The 20,886-nt window shown below is 41.2% G+C and overlaps 1 protein-coding gene across 2 annotated transcripts in view; it reads left to right on the top strand.

Annotated features, from left to right (window-relative positions):
- Positions 1-20,886, top strand: part of NAV2 (neuron navigator 2) — a 219,988-nt gene that overhangs the window by 67,113 nt on the left and 131,989 nt on the right. The window contains exons 4-6 of one of the 2 annotated variants that reach the window (XM_061355051.1): positions 10,659-10,731; positions 17,036-17,279; positions 18,791-18,859. In XM_061355051.1, the coding sequence (XP_061211035.1) occupies positions 10,659-10,731; positions 17,036-17,279; positions 18,791-18,859 (386 nt within the window). The remainder of the gene's footprint in view (positions 1-10,658; positions 10,732-17,035; positions 17,280-18,790; positions 18,860-20,886) is intronic. The other variant, XM_061355052.1, reaches the window with a different exon arrangement.

Consider the following 20,886-nt stretch of genomic DNA (forward strand, 5'->3'; position numbering starts at 1 on the left):
GGCAAAGGATAAGACATCTGAAAAATCAAAGCATGAAAGTGGAGAGTGAGGTGAAGGAAAGAAAGATCCATATCAGCTAGACCAGAAGTGGCTGGGGAGAGAGACAAGTAAAGAAAGCTAATGTTGAAAATGCGAACTTGAAGTCAGACACTTGCCAGTGAAGGATATATTGACGGGCACAGGCAAAAGCTGAAGCACAGCTGAAGATGGGACTGGAAGAAAGGATAAAAGAAGTACCAGCAAGGTATCTTGCACGACAGGTAGAGGGGGTTTTCCACCTTGAATGTAACAGTAAGAAATACTTAGTGTGGCATTGGAAAGAGATAAGACATATCTATATACCTATATATATATCTAAGAAAAAATATGTGAGAAGAGACTACTGAGAAAATAGATTTATTTTTTTCTAAGGTTCAAATAAACTGAAAGAAATAATGACAGGTGATGATGCTCTAGAAAGAACTGTAATGTTAGGTGTGAATGTCTGAGAAGTGATGGTGTGTTACCCTTGCTACTGAAGCCTGAAGGAGCGGGGTGGTAGCAAAGATGTCAGTGCTGAAGGGAAGGGATTGGGGGATCTGTAGGAGGGTACACCAGACTCTTTCGTTGTTCCATGCTAGGCTTGGGGAAATATGGGACACCCAAAACAAGAATTTGGAGCAACAGAAAGCCATGTAGGCTGAAGCAACATCACAGTTCTATAAAGAGAGGAGGAAATAACTGGTTTTTGGGGGTGTATTACTTTCAAGGATGACCACTTTGTGTATACAAGCATCAGTTATCAAATAACAAAAAGGAGGTATTTATTTTCTGTGTGCATTGACCAGAAGTTTTTCACAAATCTTATCTTTCTGATGCAGGTATCAAGCTGAACCAGTAAAATAATACTGCTCAGTCTTTCTACTACTGTTTATCTTGCAGACATAAAAGAATCTTGTACTGCAACATGGGTCTGCATTTCTTCCCAAGGACTTTATGAAAGTCAAGGTGAAGGCTGTGTTTTCCTTACCCCAGTGATGGCAATTTAACTGTTATTTTAATATTTGACTGTTTTCTTGTATTCTGAAAATGAGCTGTCCTGTTATGTATGGGACACCCAGTGTCAAAGAACAGTTTGTATGAATATTGTCCAGCCTGGCAAGGACCATGGTCTTGAAGTGCATGGTGCTGGGAGTTTTAATTCACTTTTTAGAGCCAGGTATCCACTTCACTACTCAATGTGACCCTTGCCAGCTCCATCCTCTGCTCTGAGTCTTTATTTTATTGACAAAAAGAGCATGAGGAGTTGAAATCCTCATTACTGTTTGTGCCTATGGCACATGCTGTCCATATTTCTGTGTTCTTTTTCTCAAAAAACATTTTAGTGAATTGAAATTATAGAGGTGAATGCTGGTGAACCCCATACTTCAAGGGTATACCTGGGAACACATTAGTTAATTGGTTGGCAGGAATAAGATGAGCTGAAACCATCTGCATCACCCACGCAGCAAACTACATGTGTGTAATACCCACTAAGTGGGTGAGCTGATGTGTTTTGTATAAATAATTAACAAAGAAATGGGAATAAAATGAAATACTCTTATTTTTCTCATGGCAAATAATTCTGCCTTTGTTTCTTAAGAGTAGACATCCACTTTAACTTGCTTCTCTGAAGATTTGGAGCATTTTTAAGCACCCAGTGTTGTATAAGCATTGCCATAGCTGGGTGCAAAAACCCCTCAGGATTTGTGGGGCTGAGGTCTGGTCATTCCCCAGAGCAGAGGAAGACTCTGCTGCCTGGTCATGTTCTGCTAATTCAGCTCTGCTGGAGAGATCAAAAGCATCACAAGCATGTTTTTCCTCTGCAAATTCCTAGCAGAGGATTTTTGGAAACATATCCCAGTGTTTAAATATAGCCATATCGTTTCAAGTCATCCTACTCCAAGGTTGCTTTGAGCAGTGCAGTAAAGAGAACTTTTCTGTCTTCTGGTGAGCCCCCCCTCGCCCCCCCTCCCGCTTTGTCTGGGGAGTTTGTATCTCACTACAGTAGATGTTTAGAAATTGAACCTGTTTGAATGTTACTGTAGTTCACAAATGGGTATCTTTAGGCCCTCACCTGTGGTAAGTTACTCACAGCTGAAGGTTAGCTGGAGGGGAAGATGTCACCCAGAGCTGTGCCAGATGCCAGCTCAGCTCCTTCAACTGCCTGTGGAGGCACTCAGCCAAATACTGAGTTTAGGAATGCTTGAAGCATTTTCTCTAAGCTCCCTGGGTTTCTCTTAATCATGTATGAACCCGTGTTGTCATGTATGCAAGAACAACTTACCACAGAGGTCATCTGCCACGTTACTTGTCCTTTTTCCTTACTTAATAATAACTACTGCTCCTTGTTAAGATTCATTTTATCGTATCTTCTTCCCCCCTCCCCTGAGATTCAGGCTGTTGTTATTCTCTCACACTTACCATTTGTGTATTGGCATCAGTGAGACAGGCACAGTTCGGTCATAAGTTTCTGTGCCGCAGAGCTTGCAGTCTAAATAAAATCACAAGCCACCCTCTCACCCCTGACATAGTCCCACATAGAAAATAACATGACAAATAGAGGTAGACTGGTTGGGAAAAGCCAGTAAACACACCTCCCTGACATAAGGCATGATAAAGTGACACTGGACAGGTATTCGTTTAATTTCTGGAGTGAAGGGCTTCCAAACCCCTGCTGCTTGCGGAGGTGGGAGGTAGGGCAGTATGTACATACCGTTTTGTCCATTGGGTGGGTGTATGTGGTGCCTTTGGAGGCATTGCTGGTGACAGGCTGTCATTCCCATACAGGATCATCTTCATGGTCCCTGGTGGTGTGCTCTAATTCTTTGTCCTGTAGTGATGTAAGAACTTAGACATCATGTGTCTCTGAAAGAGTGTGAGGTTCCATAAGAAGCAACAGAGAAAAAATAATTTTTATGGAAAATCCGGAAGATGTGAGCTTAACTACAAAGACAGAATTAGATTCTGTTTGCTCATTTGTTTCACTGTTAATCTGAATTATGCCATTTCCAGCACCTATGGTTCTCCCCGCTGTGTGGACTAAATACACGAAGCAGCAGATGCATTACAGGACCAGTGTCATTCCACATACGCATGTGGAGATCTCTTTATCTTCCACTTATGTACTTACACCTACACTACAGCCTAGAAAAAGAATTGGGTTTTGCCATGGCTTACTTATGTAGAATTATTACATAAATATAACTTTTATGCAGTCCTTTGCAAACACACAGCTTCTTGCTATGTTTTGTATAAATGGGAAAAAACGGGAAATCATAGAAGGTGTTAAAGACTGTCTTCACCTTCATGGTATTTTCTTGGTGAGGCTCTACTAGGTGCAGAGGAGTGTATTAACTCACTGTTGAATTTAGTGCCATGAGCAAAAATTGTGTTGTGACTAAATGTTGTATGGAGTCTGTCAGGGGTCAGTTAGGGTTCTTATAGAGAGTGAATGTTATCTAGGCCATTGCTTATGCACTGTAACTGTGTGTGATGATGGTTATTTTAATTAATCAGCCTGCAAAGGTGATAGATATCCAGAAAAATCTGTTCTTTTTCCTTTTATGTAGGATGATTTTTATCTACTTAAACAGTACTATTGTGCCAGTCTGATGCAGTTACACAGGAGGATTTCAGTAGGAGATGTTATCCCAGAAAGGATCCTGGGTGTGCAAGGAAGGAAGGGGCACATGTGTTGATGCCCCTTCAGCCACCAGAATCAATCCTTTGCAAACAGGTGAAGCTGACACCCTCAGGCCTCAAGATATCAGTATGCATGTCAGCCTGGGAACAGGCTGTAGCTGTAGTTCCCTTCCCATGGAGCTGTTTTAGGAACCAGCAACTGCTGAGTTCTCTATTGCAAGAGGTCCTTGCAGTGACTCAGCCCTGAGGTGACCATTGCTGCTTATCCACTTGTGTGTATTTGAAAAACACAGCCAGATGCTTGACTGGTACGCTGTCATCACCCTTGCACTGAGAGTGAATCTGTAGTTAACTGGCATTACTTCAAATAATTTTTTGATTGGTAGGTTGGTTTCTTCTTGTAATTATTCATTTAATAAGTGCAGCAGTGTTAACACAAAACATTTTTTCTGATCTAAAAGCTGTTTGTCGTAATATTTTCAGTGCAGCTCTTGCTACATGAGTGTGAAATTCTGGATTTCTGCTGCAAATTCACATTAGTGACAAGCAGAGCCTTCAGCACTTGAGCTAGTTTTGGAGAAAATACAACAGTGAGCAAGAGCCACTGTTTACTGCATGGAGTGGGTTAGCCTCAGTCCTCCCTTTTAAGCATTTATGCTCTTTAAAGTATTTTTTAATGTAGAATTCCAGGGTGTTTTGGGAAGAAGTCCATCTTCACTAGATACCAATCAGATTTTACATTTAATCCCAACTGCACAGCACTCAAAACATAACTTTCAGTTTGGAAACCCCAGGTAGAAAAGGGGCTTCTGCGAGCAACCGGGGGTAGTGGAAATGAAGTGTTCATGGGACTCACTATCCTCCTCATCATGTGTTTGCTGAGCACAGCCATGGTTTCTCCCCAGCTGTTGTTGTCTTCACTTACACAGAAACAGAGAGTTAGTGCCAATAATGTACAGCTAGTGTGGTATGTGTAGAATCTGGTCAAGTGTTTATTGAGACTAGCAAGAAGTTCATCTATATCCTGGATGAATGGTTCTCTAGAGGCAAGATACTCTGTTGGTATTTGTTGTGCCAAGCTGACCTTGTTGTTGCTTGATTCAGCATAATTTAGGGTGTCTCAAGTTTTCAAATTATGCACAAATTATCCACTTCAACTTTTCAAATATCTTTAAGCCTGGTCCTGAAAAGCTGATCCAAAAATTGTATTTCCAGGTATATTTGTAAAAGAAGTTTTTGTTAAAGAAGTACCCTTTTTTTTCTCTTCTTTGTAGGAAAATTTCAGTTTTGACTAAATTAACCTGGAAAGCTGAATTTTAAACTAAATTGAGACAATTTCTATAAACCCTTCCATCTCCCTCTCCCAGACCAGACGAGCTTTGGCAGGACTTGAGTTGTCCAGGATTGCCTGAAACCATTCACAATACAAGAACGCCCTTTGGGTGCTCTTTGATGTGATTAGAAATGTTGGCCAGTATGCATCACATCTCTCTGTGGGGCTTACAGCCCCCATTTTTCTCTCTATTAGGCATGTTGCGAGTGAATATTGAATGTTTGTCCCATTAGTTCCTGAGGAAGAGCTGAAGCACTGGAAAGCTAAGGTTTTACCCAGGGTTATAGCAGAGGGGATGCAAGAGATGAGGCTTAGGCTAGTTCTCTAGCCTTAGGTTGGTGCCCAAACTGTCCTTTTCTTTAAAAACCCAAAGTAATGCAATTATAGCAGAGAGAGAATCAACTCTTAGGCAACATGGTCTAGTGCAAGGTGTCCCTTCCCATGGCAGGGGGGTTGGAACTGGATGATCTTAAGGTCCTTTCCAACCCAACCCATTCTACGATTCTATGTGAAAACTGTGCCCAACAATGTGTAGTGATGTCCCTTTACAAAAGTACTTAGAAATCAGTAAGTATGTCTGACCAGTAGCTTTTAATCCTGTTTTCCACCAAGAAGCTGATGGCCTTCGTGGTGTAACAAAGCAACTGCTGCTGGTCTGGTGTTTGAAAGTTAGGCATGTGCACTCCTTAGCCAGGATGCCTTCTGCTTCTATCTGGCCAGGTAGAAAATGCCGCCCAGAGATTTGTGCTGAGAGGATGTTTTGAGGTAGTTGACTGAAACATGCCTTTTGCCTCTGTGAATATGAGATTGGAGTTCTGACACTTGATATTTTATGTTTAATTCTACAGGAGTTTATTATGTTCATGTTATCTCCTCACTGTAAGAAAGGAGGGAGAGCCCCCAAAGAAGGGTTGCCTTTAGGTACAGGCTCAGCTGTCCTAGCCTGGCATTTAGGGACATTTCAGAAGGAATACCCATCATATAGGGTGTGTGACTGACACTGGGTTTTGAGAGTTGACTACACCTCAAATGGCTTATTTATGGAGCAGTTCAAGATTACAAATTCATTTGATGCTTATGGCAAGGCTCAGCTTTGGACACTCTTAATCATGTGTCAGAGTGAGATAATCATTGTGGATGTCTGTCCTTGGCTTTCCTTGTCCTTTTGCACAGCTTTCCCCTATTTTGGGTAAGCGGGAAATGAGAGCATCCAACTGCCATCTTTCCCGTTTTGCTTCTGCTCTGTTAAATATTGCTGGCAAAGTAAATGGGAAATCACAATTGTCAGCCAAAACCCGATTGTTGCTCACAGTGAAAAAGAAAATATGCACTCCCCTTTGCAAATCCAGTCTTTTTGTATCTACTTTTGAGGGGTTTAAGTGATACATAGACTTGGCCAAGAAAGAACCCATAGAGTCTCAGTGATGATTTGCTGCTGAATACTGTAATTTCAAGGATGCAGCTCTGTTGTGTTGGAATTCACAATGGTGCAGGGTCACAAGGTCTTTGCTTAGCTGAGATCTATTTGAGAGCTTCACTTCTAGGTAAATTCATCTAAATGGTATGACTACCATGCTACTACTTCAGACTAGCTTGCTATCTCCAACCCTCTATGCGCTTTCTCCATAAAACAATTACTTGCAGATTATAAATAGTTAGCTCTTATATTAGTACAGCAGGGACTAGAGACAGAATCCTCTGTTGGAGGTTTTATAGGTGAAATTAATTAAATGTTACACTGTTGGAAATGCTTTTTTTAAAATAAACAGCGTGATTTCCAATGCATTAGACTAATTCAACGAAGCTTAGGGCTCTTCACTAAGGCTAGTGGCCACAAAATAGTATTCACACCTATTTGGCATACGAAGGTTTCAGTAGCTTTCTTTGGTAGGAAAGTAGGAAAAAGTGTTGATTTTTTCAAAGTGTTGAAAAAAGAGTGATTGCTTCCCTCACACATCTCAAAATCATTGTTTTTCTTCTTAGCACTTTGGAGGGTTGGAACACAGCTCCCTGGCTGAGCATTTTGCTGCTTACAAGACACCAGAATGCCAAGCGAGCATGAGCCCTTTTCCACTGGAGCTGGATAGCAGTCACAATTCACTTTTATGTAGGCCTCCAGCCAGTCATTGTGTGGGAAGCACCTTGAATTCCTACCAGAGGTTTATTTTGCAAGCCTCGGTTACTACCACTTTATTTCATCATGTATAGGTTCCTCTTTCTGTAATATTTTGACTCTTATGAGTTCTTGACTGTAATGCACCATGGATTTTTGACAGTCCATGTTCTGTATTACTCTATTCCATCCCAATCGCTTCCCTCCTCCCTCCCTCCCCCAGTTCTTTTTCCATACCAGTGTAGCACCAAAAAGCTCCTGTTTCTCACAGCCTTTAGCTAGGCATCGCTACTGGTGTGGCAAAGTAGCCTGTCCGTCTTTTTTCTATGGCAGCAAGGTCCAAGTGACTCAACCCACGGTCCTCATACACACCTCAAGCATTAGTGCTCTGATGGGGGGGGTCATCCCTTAGTCTGGGCATGGATAAAATGCTCAGTAAAACCCAAGGAAAGAAATGGTAGTGATTTTAAAAGGGGCTGTTTGAATCTGAATCAGATCTGCAATGAGCATGAGATTACGAAGTCAGCAAGGGCTACCGTGTAGCACCAAGAATGAGGGCATACAGGAGGAACTTGCTACCCAGAAGTAAATCCTAATCCAGTGGTCACACTGTCCTAAAGGAGAGGTTGAGCAAAGATGAGGGACCTGGAAAGAGAAGCAGAGGAGGACTGAAAGAGCTAGTTTGAGTTTCTACAACTGCATACCTGGAGCGGAGATGAGGTATTGCTTATCTTTACCTAAGGAGTTCTTCTTACTAGGAGAGGAGGCATCTAGCCACAGCTGTGTAAGACCAGAAATGTTCTTGCAGCTTGTTAAGTGCGTGTAGCAGAACTAGATTGATGCTTTTATGTGGTGTTTATTCTTGCAAAGGTGAACTTTGGCTTTCTAGCAGGGTCCCAAGCACCTCAATCAAAGAGCTGTGTTGAAAACTTAAAAGCGTTGGGCACTGAGGAAGGAAATGGGTAGAGATTGACTGTCATATGGTCTTGAGCTGTGGATAAATGAATCTTTGAACTGCCCCCTGCTACAGTCCTTAAGGTCTTAATCTGACAGGAAATGTGTTCTTTGGTGTCTGTCTGGGTTTGTAAGTATAGAGTATATATATATCTCAAAGTATAATGAGGTTGATAAAAGTTTTGAGTGTATCATAGAATCACAGAATAGTTAGGGTTGGAAGATCATCAAGTTCCAACCCTCATGCCATGGGCAGGGACACCTCACACTAAAACATCTCACCCAAGATTTCGTCCAACCTGGCCTTGAACACTGCCAGGGATGAGCATTCACAACATTCCTGGGCAACCTATTCCAGTGCCTCACCACCCTAACAGGAAAGAATTTCCTCCTTATATCCAATCTAAACTTCCCCTGTTTAAGTTTTAACCTGTTACCCCTTGTCCTGTCACTACAGTCCCTAATGAAGAGTCCATCCCCAGCATCCCTATAGGCCCCCTTCAGATACTGTAAGGCTGCTATGAGGTCTCCACGCAGCCTTCTCTTCTCCAGGCTGAACTGGCCCCAGTTTTCCTAGCCAGTCTTCATATGGGAGGTGCTCCAGTCCCCTGATCATCCTCTTGGTCCTCCTCTGGACTTGTTCCAACAGTTCCATGTCCTTTTTATGTTGAGGACACCAGAACTGCACACAATACTCCAGGTGAGGTCTCATGAGAGCAGAGTAGAGGGGCAGGATCACCTCCTTGGACCTGCTGGTCACACTCCTTTTGATGCAGCCCAGGATACAATTTCTGGGCTGCAAGTGCACACTGTATCAGTGTTTATAATAGTTGAAATCACAGTAGGTGATGCCCATAAATTTTTTGTTTCCTGGGTAGAAGACAATGCCTTTATTGTTAAGTTTATAGATAGTAAATCATAGAATTATAAAATGATTTGGGTTGGAAAGGACCTAAAGATCATCTAGTTCCAACCCGCTTAAGTACCATGAGAGAAATCCATGCTGGAGGTTTTCTGGCAGCTTCCCTTGTACTTTCTTACTTTGACAAGGATGGAAAGTGCAGGTCAGGGCTGAGAGCTCAGCCTCCAGAATGCCATACAGCCTTCACTTGTATATATTTTGAGGGCAGACAGGAGCTGAGAAAGCTGCATCTTTCACATTCCCTTTTGATGTCTCCAACCTTCACAGGAGAAAGGTGGTTCATTGAGGGCAAATGCGGGGCTTGCTGTCTGTATCCTTCCCTATCTGTAAAGTGGAAGCAGTATTTTATTGTGATGTTTGGGGAATTAGCAAATTAATGTTTGCAAGCTATTCATACATGGACAACCTATTTTGTCACTTGCTGATTATCATGATGAAATAAAAAAAATCTCTCAATGGTATTATCCAAGTCTTTGTATCTCCTAAAATGCTGTTCCTTGCAGCCTCTTGAGGTGTCTCAGCTTAGGCTTTTGCATAGAACCATAGAATAGTTTGGGTTGAAAGGGACCTTCAAAGCTCATCTAGTCCAAGCCTCCTGCAATGAGCAGGGACATCTTCATCTAGATCAGGTTGTCCAAAACCAAAACAGTGCTTTGGTCTGGGGTGGGGGGGTAGCAGGCATCTGTCTCCATCTTCTGAAGACAACAACAGAGCATTGGTGGTAGCTTGATGAGAAACTACATGTGAAGCCACTGTGAGACCTCTACTGCAGTTGAGGTATAGTGGGGAAAAAATGCCTAATTCAGCCATTCCTGGGTTTACCTTGTTAGGAAGGGTTTGAGTCCTGTCTGTATATAGCAGCTATAGTCACCAGCAGTCAGACCTGTTGTGCGGTATCATGGAATTACAGACTGGTTTGTGTTGGAAGGGACCTTAAAGCTCATCCAGTTCCACCTCCCTGCCATGAACAGGGATGCCTCACAGTAGACCATGTCCCCCAGGCCCCATCCAGTCTGGCCTTGAACACTGCCAGGGATGGAGCATTAACCACTTTGCTGGGCAACCGGGAGACCCTACCTGGTCAAAATGAGTTTGATCCTATGTGATTTAGTACCTTTGTACCATGTCTCTGAAGGGCAGGATTTGCCTCGCAGCGACCAAGCAGTTGTCTTTCATTTCCAACACGCAGTGAGCGTGGACATATTTTGGATTCCAGACGGGGTTTCCTGTTACAGTTTTTATATTTGACTGCTTTTGTGATTTGTGGAAACTTCTGCCAGCTGTCAACTGAAGCAAGTGGCAATCTGCCTTCTCAAGCAAATGCGACCCCCAGGTTTATTTTCGGCTTCATGTTTGTTATGCTGTTATGTAGGTTGAAAATCCTGGCATAACATCCTTGACCCTTAGTAAGATACGTAGTGATTTCCTGCCGTGGTTAGAGTATTAACTAACTTGCTTCATGCAAGTGCAAATAACAGAAAGTCCTGACCCACGTAATGATCAGTTTAGTAACTGAGGAGGTTTCATGTTATGGTCCCCACACAATGAGCAAAGGGACTTTTGATGTGGTACAAGCACTGGGTGCAAATAAAGGGTGGTGGGCACTGAAAGTATTACAGTTATTACAATGTATTTTCTCTTTGTGTCTCTCTGATTTTTTTGTTTTTGAACAGATTGAAAACATAGATGCATGCCTGAGTTTCTTGGCTGCTAAGGGAATTAACATCCAGGGGCTGTCAGCAGAAGGTGAGTCAATCGGTGGCTTAAAATTTCAGTTTTAAATGAGAAACCTGAATTACTGCTTGTGATTGCAGCCAGAACATGGAGTGTCATGGGAGATTAGTTTGGATAACTTAATTTTTTGGCAGTCTTTACTTCTTTTTTTCCCCACCTCAGTATGGAAGGTGAATGAAATGCATATCTAATTTCCACAAAGCTGACTTGTAAAAATAATCAGTGAGACTGTATTGGGATTCAGTCACTCCTTTGTTTCTTTCTGTTAAAAATCCTAGAAATTTCTCATCTAAGTTCTGTAATGGGCACAGTACAGAATAATGTCATTATATTATTTTTAAATTTTACATTTTACAGATATTTAAAGTGAACTGCTGGCAGTTGTTTGCTTTGTGAGAGACACGATTTTTATCATTCTTCAATTATTCTTTTACCTGATGTAGTATCCTTCATTGCCTTTATGGTTAGAGGCATGTTTTCTTCCTCTGAAGGAATCCTGTGGCTCAAACAAGGAAGGCAAGCAAGGATGTATAGGTGTGGTGGGCTTGCTCCTAGCATGATGGGAGAGAGAACAGGAGGAGGAGGACTGAGACAACACATAAGATAGTTTAATGAGTGAAGGAAAGAGGATTAAAACCAAACCAAGTGATGCAAAGGCAGTCACTCACCATGTCCTACAAGTAGACACTGTGCCAGTATTGCTCAGCCAAAACACTGGTTCCTTATCAACACTGGTTTAGTCACAAATCCAAAACCCAGCACCATGCACTTTATGACAGTGATTTGAAGTCTGAGCTGAAGCACACTTTCGCTTATCAGTGGTAGATGTGTATCAAATGTATGCCAGATAACCACTGGGGATGAACTTTATGGTGAAACCATCATGTTCACAGCTTTTACATACGTACATTACATTAAAAATAAAAAGAAAAAATGTTTATTAAATTACTATATTATATAATGTACATTTCTAGTTAATATAATTGATAGATTTAAAAATTACTAAATATTACAATTTAAAACTGCATTTTGACAATTTGGAAAATGGCTTCAAGAATTCCTTGCTGTCCTCAAAAGAAAGCCTCCTACCTTATCCTGGTCTGTGAGATCTTAGAAGCCACTTCAAAAATGTGTAATTGAAACGTAATTTTACTAATTTTGAGGTGGTTTGTAAGCGTGGAAAACAAAGTAGCAGATAGTTAGTAGACGCTGTTCTAACTTGAATATACCACGACTAGTAGTAGAGGAGGAGGCTGAGCGTTAGCTGTCATTTTCTGTGATGTGTCCTTAAGCTGAGTTAGAACACCAGTAACAAATATTTTCCTCCAAAGAGGAGCTTTAATGTGGACACCCCAACTACTGCCTGCATTCTATGCCTCAGTAATTCAGTTAGAATAAGAAGGATTTTAGTGTCAAGGAAAGAAAGTATGAGCTAAAACTTTTTACATGAGAAAGTTTGATTACCAGGAAATTACTAAAAAGCAAATGCAACTGGGTTTGCTGTAAAATCCAATTTCGACTTTGACCTGATGTGTGCTTATTGTAAAAATATAATGAATTTCACATTATTTGCCTGTCTTGATATGATGCAAAATCTAAAAATCTCAGCATGTTAGTTGATGAGAGAAGTGTCTGGGTGTGCAAAGTTAAGTGTAGCATTGTTCACACTGGGTTAGGGACAGCCTGATGAATAGTCATTGTTCTGCCACCAAATCACAAGGCAGACTCAGCATGATATATCCCATGGCTTAGCTGAATTTGTTTGTCTCCATTTCTTTTACACTGTCTAGGAATTAACATATTAAATCATACAGAAGCTAAGAAGATATCAATCATGTTTGCTGTCAACATAGGGATGAGAACATTTGCTGACTCTACCACTAAATCGAGGAAAAAGTTACAGCTAGAGTGGGGAGAGAAGGAATAGATTTTATAAAATACGAAGTCTTAAATTCAACAATCAGTTCAATTTCTGTTCTTAGTCTCTCCTTAACTTGCTGTGGAAGGAGGGGGAAACTGAACAAGAGAGAGCACAGAATCACTGAAAATGAAGAGTGCTGTAACCAAACACGCCAGAGTTTCTGCACAACTTGCCAAGACCTGCTAGGTCAACTGCAGATTGTTTACTTCACTGGCAACTCCTCATCTAAGAGGAAGGAGTAGATTGTGATTACTTCCAAATGGGAATAAACATTGAAGTCTCACTTGGGTTGCTTGAGAAGGCGTATTTTTCACTAGTGCAGTTTTAGCATGGAGAGAAGTGAATGTTTCAAAATTGGATTTTGGACAACTCCTAAATGTTGAACTAATTTGGGACTTCATGTGTCTCGTCCTTCCAGTGTTTAAAATCACTGCTTTGATATGTGTGTGCCACTTTATACGTAGTCTTTATTTTTTTCTGGATTTACGCGGTGAAGATGCTATGGATCTGCAGTTACTGATGACCATACTGTGCTACAGACAGGCCCCTTCCTCAGCAACATAGAGCCAAAAAATCATTCCCCTCTCGAAGATTTTAAATCTTCATTTGTAGTTACTAAAGAAAACTATGGTGATGCTGGAAAATTCTCTTCTTGCTGCGGTTTTTTTGTTGCCCATTGCTGTGAGCTGTCTCTCCAAACCCATGCTCCTAAACTTGTTTCCACACCAAGGTGGGTTTTAGATTATGGGAATTGCAGTTGCCCAGCTAAACTTGAACCCCTTCACAAAACATCTCCTCGCTGTCAAAGATTTTGAAGGTTATGGAGAACACAAGTGTGCAGTAGAAACTCAAATTGATGTCATAGGTACGCAGCTGCACCTCTTCTGGGTAACAGATTAGCTGGATAACAATCAGCTGAACAAACCATGAAGCCATAAAGTGATGAAATAAAATGTCTCACTAGACTTTGAAACAACATGGTTCAGTGTAGACTTTTGCCTCTGAAATTACATTCCTGCTCCTGTAGGTAAATGAATTTCAATGCACACACTCTGCAGTATTGCAGTTCCTCCATTTTAGGTCCTTTAGGTCCTTTCCAGTGTTAGGGTGGAATTTTATGTTGCTGCAGCACATCTATCCCACAGCGTTATTTGAAGTGTACGTGGGTAGGACACTTCCCATGCTGCCAGGTTTTGATTATGCCATGTAACATTATGCCCTGTACAGTTATCTACAGTCTTCAAGTAATTGCTCTTTAATTATCAAAACATGCTGGCAGATCTAATGTGTGGTGTGGGAATTAATTATTTCACTCCTTCCTTAAGGTAAGGAGTATGCCGTGATTCATATTTTGTACTCCTGCTAGCCAGTTTGGCTAACCAGTCTGGTCTATGTAACTAGTTCTGGGTTTTTTAAGTCCCATGTGCTTTATAGAATCAGACATAAAATAAGTTTTAAAAAAGCAGATGCAAACAAGCTTGACTAAGTAACAATGATAGACTGTTTTTCTTCTTCACTGGTTTGCTTTGATCTGTGTTCTGTACACAGTGAGTAGTTTATGATTTACAGGAATTTCATTCATAAGTGTTAGAGGAATCAGATAACATTTCTCTCATAGTCTACCCAGCAGACCTTTCTTTGCCTTTTCTTTGTCCTGAGCTGATTTCCCACCACCACCAATTTCCACTGAGTCCGGTGTATTTTTGTGAAGACAGAGAAAGATGATGGGCAAGCAGCAGTGGTGGAAGTTGTAGCTTGTAGGGAAAACAAGTAGGGATGGATTGATTCCAGGAGGGAAATATCCAAAGAGTAGATTTGTGGGGTTTCTCCAACAAACCAAATTCCAGTTTCCTCTCAAATATTGAGAGTGTTTATTTCCAATATATATGATAGTCATTTTTTGCTCCAAATTTCAAATGGATGGGTGACATCTATATTCTGATTGAAGTTAATACGCGGAGTAAGCTGAGGCAGGGACTGGAGGGGACTTGAAGCAGGAAGCAGCTGAGACTGCCACAATGGGCAGAGTGCAGTGAGGTTGAAATACTCTTTGAAATACTCTTTTTGTACACAGTGCAGGCTCCAAGTGCATTACCTCAGTCTGTCTTTAAGATAAGAGGAACAGAACTACCTCTCAAAATCCTGTTTGAAGTATTTTGCTTAAAATCCAGAGGGAAAGAGACTGCTTCTTTTGAAACTTGTTTTTGATTTTGATTATTCTTTTTTGGTCACTTCAGAAAAATGTCAAAAGCAGGTTGCTCTTCTGATAAATACAGCAGAAGATAAACAGCCATAGAGAGCCACAGGTTTAGGTTGGTTGCTGTAGAACCGCCTCTCACTTCACATGAAAATCAGGTCCTCTTTTCCAGCGCACAGAATTTAAACATGCAGACCCATGGTAGTTTCTTTTATCTTCTGGCCTGTATTTGTGCAGTTAAACTTCCCAGTGCCTCTGAGTCTTTATTTTTTGCTTCTGCCTGTGATTAAGTGCTACTTTCCTTACAGTTCCCATGAGTTCTTTGCTGAAGATAAGGAGAATGTTGGTTTTTTTTACTGTACTTTGCTGTCTCTTGTGTATGTTTTACTTTACTGTGTACTTCCATCCCTGTCCTCCCTAGCTAACCACAGGTGGATTAGAGAAGGAACCTGCCCGATGCATATGCTGGTGGCAGGGGCAGAAGGCTGGGTTTGAGGCATGGCACTGTACGGGAACAGGAATGGACTGCAGAAAGGGGAAATCACGCAAGAGTCATTGGTACCCCACTATTCAAAACAAGACTAAAATTGGCTAAGAAAACGAAGACAAAAAATTCAAGTTCAAGGGCCCTGGGATTTATAATCATTTAAACAAGGGAATGGGGGCACAGATGGGAGAGAAGCACTGGGGAAGCAGCTGGGCTGCGGGGAGGCAAAAATGGGTGAGGAGATTCAGTCAAGAATAGCAGAGGGAAGGAGAGGAATATCCTGGGTCTGGTAATGACCAGGACCATTTAGATACGGTGTTAGGAGGCTCTGGGGAGATGGGCACGAGCCAAAACAAAATGAAAGATGGGAGGAAGTGTACATTAGGTTAGTGTGTGGGAAGAAGAGGTACAATGAGGTATGGGTAGAAAAGAAGACCAAAGCTGGAAGCTGGTATAGAAAGCAGAGTAAACTTTTGTCATGAGCCTGAGATTTGTTGTGTAAAGGGCTTGGGGTTATGAAGAGAAGCTCGTTACAGAATCCCAAGGGTTGGAAGGGACCTCAAGAGATCATCTGGTCCAACCCCCCCAAGAGCACAGCAAAGATAAGCAATGTGAGCAGAAATGTGGCCAGGAGAGTGAATAAAGGGTAGAGCAGGGCCCATCACAAAGTCAGAGCAACCTTTCAGCCAGAACTGAGGAAAGAAATTGAGATTCTGGTTCTCACCTTTGTGCTTGGCTACTGGCCACTCAGCAGATGTCCTCTTCTTCCAGTCTTGCACTAATCCACGGAGAGGGATTTAAAAGCAAAGGGCAGCAGTAAGTTTTATTGGTTTGAGTGGCCTATATAGTGCATGGAATAGTTCAGCTGTTTGATGTAGCACTTTGAATTCACTTTTTAATTTAGGAATTTAAACATGCTAAATAGGTAAGTCAATATTAAGATTGTCTGCAAGCCTGAATTGGTGCTCTTGCATGTTAATTAAGATAAAATAGTTAACTGCATGTTTTGATACATTACTTTTGTATTTCTATTTGGTTTTACATCCCCGCATTTGATATTGCATAGAAGAGCAGGATGACTTTTAGGAACTATTTATTCATTCACTGTCAAACTATCTTTAGGTACCTTGGGTATCTATTTGGTACCAATGTGTATCTGTTCTTTATTGGCTTGTGATAGTATCAAACAGGTAATTACCTGGTTTAATACAGCTACTTCACCCTATGGTCATACTTCCTAGTGCAAAAGTTGTATCAGATTTTCATTATGGAAACAATTAGTCTGATACTCCAGAAATTAGATGATACTGTGTTATAACTGAGTAGTTTCTCCTCCTTGTGCAAATTTAGGAGTGAGAAATCATGTACACTGTGCTGTTGATTAATACACTGGATGTTGGGGAGGGATTGGGTTTCTTAGTTACTTCAGTTAAAAGGAGCTATTTAAAGGAACTATTTTTAAGCATACTGGTGTTAACACAGAGCCTATAGCAGAAATGTGAGACATTGTGCACTCACCACAGGGGGGGTTAGTTACTTATTTGTAGTTGATGCTTGCTGGTAATCAGCTGTAATGCTGATTAGATGAGCAGAAAGCGTGTCATATCCTAAAAGAACTTGGTTCAGGCAACATTATGAGGAGTGCAGTGGCTGACCTGCTGTACAGTCATGAGTGGTTGCTGATGAGTGACTTCTGAACATTGCCTTACAGAAATCAGGAATGGGAATCTAAAGGCCATCTTGGGCCTTTTCTTCAGTTTATCTCGATACAAGCAACAGCAACAGCAGCCACAGAAACAGCAAGCACAGCACCATCCATCCCAGCAAGCAGGGCCTCCATCCCAGTGCCAGGCTGGGGTACTGCAGCAGCAGGTCCCAGCATCACTCCAGACTCTGTGCCAACAGTCCCCACAAGCTGCGCACCAGTTCAAAGCACAACCAGAAATGCAGTCCAGGTGGGGAAATTGCCTTTAAATTGTTTTTTTGTTTGTTTGTTTTTCTTTTTCATTGTTTCTTGTTGTTATTGGGTTTTTTTTTTTTATTATTATTATTAAAGGTCTTCAAAAGCGACAGAAACTTCTTTCATCAGTTCAACTCAAGAGTGTTGGAAATTGAGTACTGTGTAGCAATTGACTTCACACCTTTGGAAATCAAATCAGATGTGTTTAAATATGTTCTCTGTGGTGGAAATAGGCAGTCCAATGAGTGTAAAATACCTACTAGACGAAGTCACCACGGTATTTTATTAGTATTCCTTTTGCTTCTTTTTATGAGCAAAGCACATATATCATTGCCATTACAGAATATAGACTTTGGGCATCTGAAAACCAACTTTGGTTCTCAATGCACAAGAGTTTCAGTTCTAACTGAGAAGTGGAAAGCTCCAACAGTGGTAAAAGAAATGGAGCTCATCACGGTTGGTAACAGTCAAAATCAAATCTAGGCTTATTGGTCAAAAATAATCACTGCTGTCTTACATGAAAAATATTTTTCACAATTTTGTTGCTTCTAGATCAGAATACATATAAATAGAGGGTGTCTTTGTCCCTTTAATGTCTTTAATCATAGGGGTGCTCTTTCCAGGTTCAAATAAAAGCAGTTTATGACAGCAGTACCACCGTGAATGCGTGTACAGCCTCCTCCTTATCTGACCCTTCCACTGCTAGGAGAGTGAGGGTTTTAGTGGGGAGAAGTGGGCAGGATTAAAGGCTACAGCCATATTTGCACAACTGCTAAATTCTGAAGGATTTTTTTTTTAACTAAATCTCAGATTAAGGCTTGTGTTAAAATAACATACAATAAGGTGAACACCAGCTTAAGTGCTGCTCTGTGAGGGATATAAAGTTTAAATGAAGCTTTCTAAATGAGGCTACTCAGAGCTCATTTGTTTTTTCCTTATATCTGTCATCATGAATCAGGGTCATTTTGGGTGTAAACATTATTTTCATATAATTGAAAACCATAGTGTTGCTATATTATGTATAAACTTGTACAGGAAATAAGTACAGTAAAACAAAGATGTATTTAAACATTTCTGCAACAAAAATATGCAGAGATGTATGGGACCATTTGAATATTGCTTCAGTGTCCATTGTGTGGATTGTGCTGGGTTTTAAATTGGAAAATATCTAACCTGAAGATCTTAAATGTCTTAGTATATACTAAAGTTAATTGGCTCAGATTCTGCAGAAAATACATATAATGAAAGATTGAGAAGGAAGAGTGGTAAAGTTAGGGTTTGCATGCAAAATTGCATGTTCATTAATCCATAAAAATTAATTCATTTCAGATTGGAGTAGCTTTGACCTGAAGTTATACTTAGTCAAGAAGTGCTTTTTTCATCCCGTGAAATCCATAAACACTCTGTCCTCCCTACAACTGGTTACTAAGTTCAGTGGCTTAAAAAGAAAAAAAAGCGAACTTCCTATGTTCAATGTTATCTTCCACTTTTTCTTTCCTATCACAGTTCATCTCCCAGGGACTCATCCCAAAGCAAAGTCATCCGATTCTCTCTTGGTCAGAAAAAGTCCTCTAGGTTAGCATTTCTTCATCTTCTGCAAAGCATGAATAACCCTTTTGCAATATTTCTGGCTGCATGTTTTAAGGTTCCTGTTGAAAATAGCTTATAACTAGGCTGCTTTACAGACAGCTGCAATGTGGAAGGATGAGATGTATTTTCATTCTTTTGTTATTATTTGGTTTGGGTTTTTTTCAAGGTGTGGAATGCGTTCTGGCCCGCAAGAAAATAACTTGGTTTTCTTGTCCTTATCAGCTTTTGCTTTTGAGAACAAAACATGGTTCTGGGAGTTCTCTCCCCACTGTGTTTAGCTCTCCCCACCGTGTATAGATGTGCCTTATTGAAACCATTATGATCAGGCCAGTAGCTTAGCTAGTCAGGAGAGCATCATGTGTACAGTGTGAACCTGAACCTCATCAGAGCTCCTGCACTCTCCAGTGCTCTGAAGCCGAGTACTTCTGATCTCCTTAAAATGATTAATGGGTATTTTAGTTGTTTTCCTGAATTCCAGCACGACTTGCATGTCAGGTCATATGACCATCTCATCTCAGTCATCATAAGGATTGCTGTGTTATAAAAGTGGTTGATAATCATGGTTACTTTCACTGTTATCATGTAGTATGATGTTTTACTAGGAATTTTCATATAATTTTACATTGGTAAATTATACTGGTTTTGCTAAGCTTATGAACTGTTACTTACTACTTTTATTCAGCTTGGCAAGTTTGTATGGAGTTCTGCTGTATAATTTGGATTTATTTTCTCCATCTACTCCTCTGACAACAGTAAAGATCTGCAGTATAACCCCTGTTAAAATGCTCCATGGTTCCTTTTCATGTTCTCCCTCGATGACAGTTATGACTTGACAGTTTGTATTTGCCTAGAAGAGGTGGTAAAGAGCAGCAAGGAGAGTATTCTCCAAGCTCAGTACTTGTCTCTGATAGTAGGAAGTTAGAAACATCTCCCTGGGCCTATTTCCCCCCTCCCTAGATTTCACAGGCACTGCTGTGAAATATCTTGGCCTAATACCAAAAGCAGGGGCTTAAAAACAGTCAGTTAAACTGCAGGCTGTGGGGAAATCTAAGAGATGAGATCTTCTTCAAGAGTGTTTTTAACACGTATGGTTTTTATTCTCGGTATGTTTTTATTGGCAGTGACAATACCGACTTGAATTGAAAACTTGCCACTCTCTGAGTAGTCACATGGTTTGAGTAGCTTTATTTTCTTGAAAATGTGACAGATTTGCAAAGCCTGTGTGGGTGTGAGTGGGAGCCTTTTCCTGTCCACTGGTACAAGAACATTACCCTTCCCTCCTGTCAAGCCCTGCTAAGAAACTCCCCTCCCTGTACTGAGAGCTCTAGTAGCCTTCCAGCAATGGCTGGCCTGTACTCAAAATGGTTTATCACTGGGTAAAATATTTTGGGTGAGATATCTTCTGCTCCTTCATAGAATCACAGCATCATAGAATGGTTTGGGCTGGAAGTGAGCTTAAAGCTCATCCAGTTCCAGCCCCTGCCACAGACAGGGACACCTTCCACTCGACCAGATTGCGCCAAGCCCCATCCAACCTGGCCTTGAACACTGCCAGGGATGGGGCAGCCACAGCTTCTCTGGGCACCCTGTGCCAGCGCCTCAGCACCCTCACAGGGAAGAACTTCTGCCTAAGAGCTCATCTCAGTCTCCCCTCTGTCAGGTTAAAGCCATTGCCCCTTGTCCTGTCCCTACAGACCCTTGTCCAAAGCCCCTCTCCAGCTTTCTTGTAGCCCCCTTTAGGCAATGGAAGGCTGTTAAAAGGTCTCCCCAGGTCTTCCTACCTGTAGGAAACCTAGCTCATTTCCTATTAAAAAAACCCCAACCAAACAACAAAACAAAACAAAAACCAGCTGTTGATGAGCTTTAGTTTTACATCTTGGTGACTTCCAAGTTCTCAAGAACAGTGTTTGCCCCTCGTTTGCCTCTGCTTTTTCCCATGTAGTGTACAGGGGATGAAGTATCTCTGGGGTGTTCTCATTTACACTTTGTTGCAATGATGAGTATGTACAACT

Source organism: Neopsephotus bourkii, unplaced genomic scaffold (genome assembly GCF_033783945.1).
Source record: "Neopsephotus bourkii isolate Nb327-2 ecotype Australia unplaced genomic scaffold, CSIRO-AGI_Nbou_v1 NB_768, whole genome shotgun sequence".
In the NCBI taxonomy this organism is placed as follows: Eukaryota; Metazoa; Chordata; class Aves; order Psittaciformes; family Psittacidae; genus Neopsephotus; species Neopsephotus bourkii.